Here is an 11,949-nt window from a genome sequence, read left to right on the forward strand (position 1 = left end):
GAGTAATTTAGGCAGAAGAGAAGGAAACAAAGGAGGTTATTTTTCCAACAATTTCTAATCTCCATGCGGATGCCTGTCTGCTATCGACCCAGATAACACTGCAGGCTCTGTATCATGAGATTCAGGGCAAAAGGTAAACAGAAAATCAAAACAATCTAATTCTGTTTGAGGGTAGAGTGAAAAAGAAAAGTGATGTATTGTCCAACCCTTCAGAGTGTATGAAAAGTTGCATCTTTCAGTCAGTCTCCCACAAGTCACTCGTTCAAAGCAGCTTCTGTCCCAACATGACCCGTACTCATAACCACTGATGGGTGTGTGGAAGCACTGTTTGTGTGGAGGAGAAGTGAATTAGACTCTTACTCTCTGTGTAGTAACATTTCATTAGGGAGAGGATTCTGTAAGGTTATGTGTCATATTGAGCCGTTTTCTAAAGTGGAAAGAGTTATGTGCTTTAAACGGGGTAAAATTGATTCTTTTATCAACTTCGAAGACTAAAGTTGAAAATTATCCAATGCCGAAAATAGAAAGCCTAACTGAGTAACAGCCCATCTATTGGATTTTGAATAAATACCTTACAGGGAAGCTTCACCGACCAAAGCAATTGAGACTCATAACCTTGGGCCTTCCGAATGTGAGCTGGAGGAGATTTTTGGAAATAATATCATGGGGAAATTAGAGCGCAGAACAATTTGTTTTATTCAGAATGCAAAGCTCTTGAGGGCATTGCTCTTGGTTTGTGGTTATCCTCTTGGCGGGCAACAGCCAGAAAATATTATGAATAAGATAGAACCAACGTGGCACTGAAGGAGGGGCAGAGGGGATCTGGGTCAGAGAAAAGGCATATATTTAAAAGACATCAACTGCACATTGAATTCTATTGAATGGCGGCATATAAAGAACCTGGAACAGATATTGTGTAAGTGCATAATGTGTGTGTAACATAGTACAGAAATGTGTGTACATAAGGGTGAGAGTTAGGGGCTTGCATGAGAACTCCTCACAGCATGGGTTTGCAATGTAGCCAAAACAATTATTCAGGCTGATGAGTGTGAGAAGGACCACATTTTCTAAATAAATCCAATTCGCTGGATTTTAAACCCAGCGAATTAATATCCCTCAGAGAAGCTTCGTACGTCAACACTACTATAGCTCAGGAACTCACGTCAACAGACACAAATCAGAATTTACCAATTGGGGGTTTTTTTAATCCGCCTTACCTATATATGTCTCTCTCTCTCTCTCTCCAACATCAACATGGACTGCCATAAACACAAACACAGACTTGCATAGAATAAGTGAGGGCTGCCCAAAACCACCAGTAACCCAAACAAAGTCCAAGGTCAGCAGAGTGGGCTCACTGAGCTGAAACCAGCAGCTCTGGCTTTCATTAGCAGGAGCAGAATAAGCAGAGGGATGCAGGGACACATGGGATGAGGTTACTTTAGCCTGCTGTGTTTATCTGAGTGAGACTGGCCAGGACCCAACTCTGGAATACAAAACACTCCAAACATTGTGACAGCCTCTATTGTCGGTCCAAATATCAGACTGTCAAATCATTTGAACAACTGTTGTTTTTTTTGCAATGCTGAAATAGACTAGAGTAATTACACAGATTTTGCAGCACTTTTTGAAGTGTGTGTTTTTTTTCGACAGTATCTGTATTGAACATTCTGCGTGTAGCATTAAGTAGGTGGAGCTCTGCCTCCGATGGTGCCCTGAGTGTGTGACTGGTAATGACACTGTCACAGGCCTAATGAAAACCTGGAATACAAATCAGCAGGCATCCTCAAACCTAAATGTGTCATACAAACCGCACATGTATGTATGCACACAAACAAACACACACAGAAGATTAATGGCACCTCTCACCCCTTGAAGCTTTTATCACACCTATTACACCCCTGCTGTTCTTCTGTTGGTTACCTAAATCCTCTTTTGAATTAAAAACAGTACCGGAAATTAATTTGCAATTTCTTCCAAGAAATAATACTGTCATTTATAAAACTGTAAACAGTGAAGCAGAAGAAGATATCCAGGTCAAATTTAAGGGTGGCCGTTTCATTCCCTGACCCCCTTCAATCTTTGTAGTCTTCTGACACAAACTAAGCAGTGGCCATGTTTATGTGCATTGCCATGAACAACCTGCTGGAAATGTTTCTGACAAACACAAGGTGAATCAATTCACTCAGCAGGACCAATTCAGGGTGTAGCATTTATACTCACACCTGTTTATTGGGCAAACCGTGTGTGTCAGTAGAAGCCTTAGGCTCCCTGCAGTTTTTTCTTAGGAAGTGATCAAAATGAGGGTCACTGCTCATTCAAGAAAGGATGATAGTCAAAAGTTGTTCAAAGCGGAAAACGATATAAAATTACTGACAACTAAAGAAAATGATCAAAAAACAGGGTGTGTTTTTGAATAGTAAGATGGAAATAAAATAACCGCATGTTACTTCATTCACGTTTATACAATACAGGTCGGACATTTTTGATATTTTCACACCTTCCTGGAAATTAAGAAAAAATGGGGGACTGCAACACCATCCTCCTTTTCCTTTTTTGATGATCCTCTGTCAAAACCCGGGCACCGTCCTCATCATGGCTAAGGTCCTAGTTCTGTCCTTTCTATTATTCCCTCAGTAACATATATACAGTGTGTGTGTGTGTGTGTGTGTGTGTGTGTGTGTGTGTGTGTGTGTGTGTGTGTGTGTGTGTGTGTGCGTGTGTGTGTGTGGGTGTGTGGGTGTGTGGGTGTCATCACTCCTGCCCCCATCTGACGGTTTTGGGTTAAACAATGTTAGTGCTAAAGCTTTTCCTGGACGAGCCCGGTCTCCCTCCACTGACACCCTCACCGACTATAAATCAACGGCCTGAACCCTGTAGATCACATATGATGGTTGAATGTATGCGCCACCGCAGCTGTACTCTGAGATGAACCTGAAGACAGACTTGCAGCTGTGAGAGTGTCACAGCGAAGATGAGCTCATTTTAAAACAACACAGAGAAAACAAATGATAAATGCTACATTCTAACATTACGCTTCATGACTGGTGACGGTAGAGTTTTAGGTGGTCTGATAATAAGCGATAATTAAAGCTGACTTTTGTGTGATAGCTTGCAGTAAAATCACACTAAAGCATCAATTGAATTCCTCACACCAGACACAACCCTGTTAGACCACTACAGATGAGTTTATGTCTGAATGGAGCCACAGAGACAATTTCATCTCCAACCAAATAAATACTGCTCTCTGTAAAAAAAAAAAAAAAAAAAAAAAAGCTCTTGTGCAGCAGTGATGGCTCATTCTGTCATTGTTTGTGATTGTGTTGACACCCCCTGCTGGGCTGAAGACATCACTACCACACGGAGAGCAAACTCACTCCCAGCAACAATGTCCCACGTCTGATCCCTCGACCACCCAGGCAACAATATACTGAAGCTAATGAAACACTGAAAATTACCTGATATGTCCACACCTGTCGCCTGTTTATGACTCTAGCACAGAGCAAACAAAAATACATGCAACAAGAGGAAAAAAAAGACCAAACAACAATATACCCAACCCTCTCGTACTGTATATCTTTGGTCTAAAGCACTAACTTATGTGTATGTATGTTCACTGGGCACTCTCAAGAGGAAGAGTCTAGACAGCTGTATTCCAGCCAGGTCTCTCCTTACTAAGGAGAGTGAGAAATATATACTGTGCAGCTGCCGAAGACACAGTCAACCCACAAAAGAGCTATTGTGCGCCCACAGCAAAACAATACAGCTTAGCTGAGCTATGAGAAAAAAAAAACACTGGGATCAATAGAGAATTTGCAATTAGCCCACATTGGCAGGAGCAGTGCCAGATTAGACACAGGATGTCGATTCCATTTCCTGCACTATCGGGCCCTCAAACTTAGTTGGCTCACTGTGTAATTGGAACAACACACACACAACTGGGTAAGATGCTGAAGTGTGAAGGTGATGGTACATGAGATAAGAGTGATAAAGACAGTTGTAATGACGATGATGTTGGATTAAAACGCCAAATTTTAGCACACATACAAAAAGTATCAGACAAGCATTTTGGGAATGAAAATGCATATACTATATCCACCTACAGGTTTTATCAAAACATATTTCTTTTTAGCACTTTTTACTCTTGATCAGCTAATTGTGTATTTCACAACAACAACTATAAGCAACCTCTGATTGTATCCAGATTGTTCAAGCTGCAATTCAAGAAACCCATCTTTTCTTCTTTTCTATATTTTACTGTAGATGCAAAAGTGCTACTTCAAAGATCTGACAATATTCGCACAAGACTTGTCACGACAGTGGCCTTAATGCAGAAAGGGGATTTTATCACTCACAATGTAAATCTCCTTGACAAGAAACTGTAAGTCCAATCAGAGGTCCTACCTTTCTGTATGTCCTGGCCTTGCAATACATCCCTTGAAATCAGCACAGAGTAGAAGCTTTGTGAAAAGCCAGCTCGGCAGGGACCTTTGGAAAGCTGCTCCCCATTATTCCTCTGCAAAGAAGAAAATACAATGTGAGACATCGATAAACATGGATTCCATTGATTTCTGGTTTTCTGTATGGCCCTGAGCCTTGGAAACGAGCAGCATGTGGAGAAGCAGATTGCGGAAATGTATTCAACAAGTTCATCAACTTCAAGCCCCTGTATGGAGCACTATGTATTCCCTCTTAATATTAATTTGCTGATTAAGTACTGTAGGTCCATGAAGAAAAAACAGCCCTTGTTAAAATAAGGACACTTGTGAAATACGGAGCTCATTGCTAAGTGAGACAAAAAAAGAAAACTGCATGAATGCAGCAGAACATTTTCTCATTCTAGCGCACGTGCGTGTGTCAGTGCGCGTGTGTGTTAAGTGGACTGCAGAAACTAACGAGATCGAGCAGCTCCTCTTAAATCGTTTCGTCTGACCTATTACATCCAACAACACCGGCACGAGAGTAAATATGCGCGTGCACAACACACGCTCACACAAAGGGGATACGAATTACGACGAGACACTCGGTCCTCTCTTCTCTTGATGTGGGTGAAAAAACGCCGACGTGAAACATGTCTTTCCAAATATTATAAAATCAGTATAAAGGGCATGAGAACGTTCGCTTCAGTTGGACGTTGTCAGTGAAAGATTCAGCAAGGGACTTATTCATGCCGTAAAGACAAGCAGACCGGCGAAGGGCTGGAAAAGCCCCTATCTAACTACAACTAAAGTTGAAGTTATTATCGGACAAATCGGTTTAATTTAGGAAACATTTCGTTTAAAATATGCGACATGAGTTTGAGGAATAATGCACAAGAATAAATAGTGCATCAATTAACTTGTGGATGATGAATGGATTTGAGCGCTGAACACACAGCGATCCGGAGGAAACCTTACAATGATCAGACTTGACATATTGAATTGTTAACCGTTTCTTTCTTTTTTCATTTCTTCTCATACTTCTCATATTCAGTAGGGAACCAATTAGCGTACTTGTGGAGGAATAACGACCGGCGCTGCGCTGCTGCTGCTGCTGCTGCATTGGACTGACACTGGACTCCATCCACTACAGACTGCATGACTTTATCACAAACTGTGCGCTATTACCTCCAAACCCTGCACAATGGACACTGCGTTTCCCACTCCAACAACTCCTTTACACAGCTATTCTGAAATGAAAACAAAAAAAAGCTCACCCAGACTGTGTCAAAAAGAAGGGCTGCTGTCAGGACCAGAGCGAAGTCAGATCTCATCGTGGCGAGCAAGCAAACCAGGGCTGCCTGGACAAGGAACCAGAAAGAGGGTCGATAGGAAATTATTCTTCAATAATTGTGTAATTCCCCCCTCTTTGCGGTCAGACTGTTCGTTACGTCCCTCCTCGCGCTCTGTGAGTGTGCTGCAGCTCTGCCCCGAGTTTCCCCCGGCTCTCTCATCTGCAGGTGAGCGCTCAGCTCAGCACCAAGGCGCAGCCAGCGTCACTCACCAACCCCTCCTATCACCCGGTGCAGGAACACTCCACACACGCACTTAAAGAAACACTCGTTTAGGGCTGAGAATCAAAACGTCTCTCCGGGGACAACGGTATTTAAGTTCCTCTCATATAGTGTCCTTTAGGGGATTGCAGTTAAATGATGGGGGGAGAAGCTTAAAGAATCGACTCACTGTGTCCAAACGTGTGGCAAACTCATTATCCATTAGCCACAAAACTTCCAGTAAGCTTTACAAGCGTCTGCAAATACGACTATATTCTGCTGCCAACCAATCTTAAAGGAGTGAACGTTTTGTTTCTTTCATGTCAGCTTTCTATTAAGGCGCATTATTTTTGTCGCGCTAAAGTTGCCTCCTATGTGTGTGCGGGTGCTGTTCCATGTGACAGGGTAAACTAAATATAAGAAATAATGTTGTGTGCTGCTTTGGTTATAGGCTGTTTTTCAACACTGAACGCAGACCGTGTTGCATGACTTGGACATCATGAACAATATGTTTTGGCCTTGCATTCACTAATTACTTGGAATAATGAAATACAATTAGTGGACATTTGTTGTCTGTTGTTTGTGTGCATGTTTTATTTTTGTAAGTCTGTGTTGTTTGTACTCTGAGTTGAAGATTATGTTATGTTATGTTTTGATGATTTGTTAGAGATGCAGTTCATTTAAGTCAGACATTGATAATGAAACAGGGTTCTAGCACTGCATGGCTTTTTCTTGATGACACACTGATGACTCAGCTCAGCGTTCAAGACAAAATGCTGTCTGAGGCACAGTCTGCGAAAGAGACAATATGACCAAAAGAGAGGTTTATTCAAAAGCGTTTAAATGCAAATCCAGATGTTTCACAAAGCACAATAAACATCGCTATCTTTCACTCCTTTTTACCCTCTATCATGCAGTTCAAAATGTGTCCTCTGACTACACACAATTTTATCTGTTTGGACTAGTGAGCATCTAATGACCTTCATATTGTGCTCCCTCTGATTGGCAGACTAGTGTCCATATCAGCCTTGTGAGCCACTTGCATATCAAAAAGAGTATGACTCTGCATAAGTGGGTGCTGCTCAGCCAATTTCCTCAATGTGACATCCAGACATTGTACCACCTCTGTTATCCCACTTCCGCAGTCCCAAGAGTGAGCGCCAACACTCCTATCCACTGTTACTTTTATGTCTGACGCGCTAGGTGACATGGTTGGGATTTTTGTCCTGTTAAAGGCTGTGACTGGCAGGTCTGTCTCCCTGTCTATTTTGTGTGTGTGTGTGTGTGTGTGTGTGTAGGTGTGTGTGTGTGTGGCCAAGAGTTATGCACTATGTCACCAGTCAGAATGTTAATAGTGGTTCTGCTAAATCCCTGATGACATATGATTTATTCAGCTTATTAATTCCCCAAAAGATTCACATTTGGAAACTACAGTGAGCACAGCTACGCTTTGGCAGCTGACACTTGGTCAATCCTAACCCTAATGTCAGGATACTGTGATTCTTAATTATAAAAAGAAAACGCCATTGGTCTGCTATTCTTTGGACATTTGTGGGCACTATGTTGTTTACTGCTCATTCTTACCCTCTGTCATATTAAGAAGAAAAAACAACAGCTGAAACAATAAAGCAGAGTTCAATGTTTCCATGTCCTGATCTTAACAGTTTGTCTTGAAAAACTGTAAACTCAATGAAAAATTGAATCCATCCTGCTATCTCACTGGAGCTAGGACAACAGGATCTGTTCAGATGAAGGACACACTTGTGCACACACTGCCACTGAAATACAGAGCTGTGTTGGACTCTTTTTGCTGATTCAAAGCATTGTGTACAAATTCAGTCAAAAGTTATAGTCACTGACAATGATCTCAAGCGTCTGTGTTCATTCTGAAAGGCTGCTTCAGAAGTGCTTTCAGTCTCAGTCCAATTCAGGGACACAATATATGAACACTTCTCATGAAGTAAATTGTTCAGCAGTTATCTCTTTACTATCTCTTCCCAATAATGCAGCTTCTGCTCGCTTTGAGCTTCTAACCATGCAGTAAAGACTGCTTTATCAAAGCTGGGCTTACAACCATGCTCTCAGTTACCAGTGAGGGGAGCTCAGCAGTCAACTGTGAGTTGGGAAAGTCGATCCAGTGGGAGAATATTGCGCTACAGATGTGTTCATAAAGGTACTGAACAGCTCTAGACTGAAAGGTGGCATGGTGTGTAAACAGTGTAGCATTACTGCTATGGGGCAGTGTTAAACTGTGAGACCTTTTAACATTTCCGCCAGAGTCTGCAGTGAAAATATGCTTGTCAATTTGGTATAAAAGGAAGTCTTTATAATTTTTTTATTTCATTTTAACCTATCGCTTTGGTAAAGGTTCTCAGTTGACTAAACATAATCTAGCAACAATGAGCTTGTTTTAGTGTTTGTTTTAATGCTGTACCAAGGACTCTCCAGAAAGGAGCGGTTGACTGAATACCCTTTAAACCAGTTCAGATGATTTTAAAAACCAAGGTGTAGGGAAGCTAGTTTGTGTATGGATTGTTGCTCCTTTTATTATATTCTCATTTTGTAGTTAAGCACGAGGCTTTTTACAAACCACTTGAGATGCAGATACTGAGCGCCAACACTATTGTTCTCTCACATAAAAAAAAGGCATTTCAATTATAAGAACAGGAGACAAAAGGGGTTCTGAAGGTTAACTTTCTTTGACTACCGTTAATGCATGAGTGCACAATGGATACACCAATGTTTTGTTTGTTATTTTGTTGTGAAGTGCAGTGTTTGTAGAATACTCCATTAGCCTATAGATAATAATATTTTGGAAAAAAAAAGCAGGTGATTCATAAGCATTGTGCCTCCCAATCGGAACATGTAAAAGCTAATGCTTGTTTAGAAAGGATTGAAGATTGTCTGAATCTCTACATGGCTTTCTTTAAGACATTGGGTGGTAGGCCTACAGTAAGGTACAATTTCACTGTATAAAACAGGGTGTTCTGGTGCTCTTGGATAGTTTATAAGATATTGCCGGCTGCTTTTGCACTGTAACTACAGCCTACAGCCCAATAGATAATGTAAAAAAGTACATAATTGACCCAAATATGAGATTAGCAACCAGAATAATATGGTTGGCATGTAATCACTCCAGTATACTGCAATTATTGTTGTGACTTAAATAGCATAAAAATATATACTGTTTACTTCAAATTTCTGCATTAGGCACAGCAATGCCACCCATCTAAACATTCATGTAAAGAAACGACTTATAGATTGATAGTAGAGAAAACCTGTACAGACATGCTACATGTTCAGTATAGTCAGGTTAGCTAATTGTTAGACAAGACAATGAAAACACTAGCTTGGTAAGTTATCTAAGATAAGCAGCCATATTCAGTGGTAGCTAAATTTAAAACACAACTGGCTGACTCACTCAGGTGTTAGTGGTTTTATCTGCAGCTGAATCTTTAAATTAATGGTAACTCACCGCACCACACCAGACTTTTTTTCACAACAGGGATTTAACTTGTCTTGACAGAGACCGGGAGGAACTGCCAAAACAGCAGGCACAGTAGGGAGCTGTAACCTTAAAGGAATGTGGCCCTCGTTAGTTGTATTAATCCCACCTGTGCTATCCACCAGCATTAAACGTCATAAAACATATCATTTCAGCTGAATTTGTTTCTTGATATGCAAAATAAAAAATGTGTTCATATGTTTTTATTTAATAAACCATCAATTAAAATGTAGGGGGTGTGTGTGTGCATATATATATATATATATATATATATATATATGTCAGTTTCAAAGTCTGTTTATTACAATCAGAGTCGGTACACAAAAATCCAAAAACTCCAACAAGAGGGATCCAAAACGAGAGGCTAAAGACTAGGTCACAATACAAAACAGGGCAGATCAGAAGGTTTTCAGAAAACTTGCACAGAGGGAGGGAAACAGACTAAATACTGGAGGGAGGCGGAGACAACAGGACACAGGTGAGACACATCAGGTAATCAGCAGCGCAGGAGACACTGGTTAATAGGACCGAACCTTCCTTCCCCTTCCCCTTCCCCCCAAAGTAATATACAAATACAAGACATGAAACATGAGGAAAACAGAATAACATGTAACACTTAACTCGGAGCTGTGACATACTCTGTTAATTGACTTATTGACCCTCTCTCTGTCTTTGATGTCACTGTTTTTATGGTTGTGATATTTCACCAAGGAAGGCAATAAACAAAAAGTAATAATTCAGCATTTGCTAAGGAACTATTGGTTGTAATGCAGTTACACTTGTAACAGAAGCTTTTGTAACAGTTCAATAGAAAGTGAGAAAGTATGGTATAAATTTAGGGAATACTTTCCAGCTTGAATTACATTTGAATCATTCACAGTGCCTAGTGGCAGTTCTGCTCTGGAAAAACTGACCTCTATTTGACAGCAATGACAGGGAATCCAAACCTGAATTTATTTCCAATGTGTATTTGTCAGCTCAAAAGGTGTCCATGTCTGGTTGAAAGTAATAGAATTTCTGCTGGCATTGAATGAATTCTCATTTTAGAGTATATTGATATCACAAAAGCTCATTTTACATTTTTCTGACGGAATTCAAATGTAGCGGAGATGATCCAACAAGTTATTATCAAGCACATCCTTTCAGTCGACAATTTCAAAGTATAAATTGCCCAACAAAATCACATGGACTACTACTGTCATCAGCAGTTCGTAGGAGCTGGCCAGTTCCTTTATAAGAAAAAAAAACAAACAGGATCTGTCTGCCAGAATCCCATTGAGGCTTGCCATTGTACTGTGAGCAGGGTGCTTCATTATGTCATCTCACATTACTGTATTCAAAATACTCAAATAAACTCAAGCCCAGGGAGTTGTAAACAGCCAGACAGCCTGGGTCTAATGTCAGTAAAAAGAAACTAAGGGAGACAGGCTGCATTGCTCCAAGTCTGAAAGCATATTCTAAAGGGCCCAGTCGTCTCTCTCCTCTGGTAATGATGCTTTCATTAGCCATTGGGATGCCTGGCATGTCCCATACACTAAAATCATCAAGTCTCTCTCTCTCTCTTTCTCTCTCTCTTTCTCTCTCTCGCTCGCACTGTCAGTGAGCTTATTCGGTCACAGTTCGGGTTTCACGTTTGTATTCCGGGCTCCACTTCACTCTAAAACCCATTAATGCAAATTACACTGAGAAAAGACAAGGAGTAAAAGTGCAAAGGGTAAAAAGTAAACCCAATGAGTGTTGTACCAATCTTTTATAAATTATTCTCTCTTTATGTGCCACCAGGGACCTTCTTCCGCAGCTGAATAGCCACTCAAGACACAGAGCATCTCCTGTCACCCGCTGGACTCGATTGTAAGAAAATACTTGATATGATTTTGGAAAATTGGATTCTTATGAAGGGGGGAGGATATGATCCTACTCCTTCCTTCTGTATTATGTGGCCTGAGGGGTTTCCATGTCCTGGCCCCTGTATCCTGTGGTATTGCCTATGGTTGACTCAGGAGGCAAGGCCCTCAAAGGTTGATGATGGATTCAAAGACTCGTTGACAGCTCTGGAACAATGACCCAGGGAGGAATCAGGGAAAATTCTGGGCTTGGAGCAATACCGAATACGATTGTTTGATTTTCCATCTCTGATGGAGACTCCGTGGAAAGAAACTGCAGCTGAATATCCCCTGTGGCATGACTGTGGCATGACGCCTCATGATATTCAGACATCACAAAAGCCAGCTGCAAAGTGGTCAGTGGAACAATGGGGAGCAGTGGGTCCCACAGCCTGTGAAATTCACATGGCAAGTGAATAAAAATGGTCAGCGGAATGTGGCATTGTACCATTCAAATGTATTCATCTTTTTAATGAATCATGCATTTGTGCTGTGTTTGAAGGCCTTAAGGTTCTGACAGATTTTTTTTGATGTGTGAGCTACTCTGGAATAGTATATGTGAGCCTAATTAAATTTACATCTGTAGTGTT

The 11,949-nt window shown here is 41.0% G+C and overlaps 1 protein-coding gene across 3 annotated transcripts in view; it reads right to left on the minus strand.

The window, feature by feature from the left end:
- The window catches only part of LOC306833603 (cadherin-4-like), a 209,579-nt gene extending 200,065 nt beyond the window's left edge, over nt 1-9,514 (minus strand). For 2 of the 3 annotated variants that reach the window (XM_079358980.1, XM_079358978.1), the window contains exons 1-2: nt 5,696-6,143; nt 4,405-4,516 (exon numbers count right to left, since the gene is read on the minus strand). In XM_079358980.1, coding sequence (XP_079215106.1) covers nt 4,405-4,516; nt 5,696-5,752 — 169 coding nt within the window. In that variant the 5' untranslated portion in view covers nt 5,753-6,143. Of the gene's footprint in view, nt 1-4,404; nt 4,517-5,695; nt 6,144-9,446 lie in introns of those variants that run through there. The other variant, XM_079358979.1, reaches the window with a different exon arrangement.
- Between the last annotated feature and the right edge of the window lie 2,435 nt (nt 9,515-11,949).

The sequence above is a fragment of the Symphodus melops genome, assembly GCF_947650265.1.
Source record: "Symphodus melops genome assembly, chromosome: 13".
Lineage (NCBI taxonomy): Eukaryota > Metazoa > Chordata > Actinopteri > Labriformes > Labridae > Symphodus > Symphodus melops.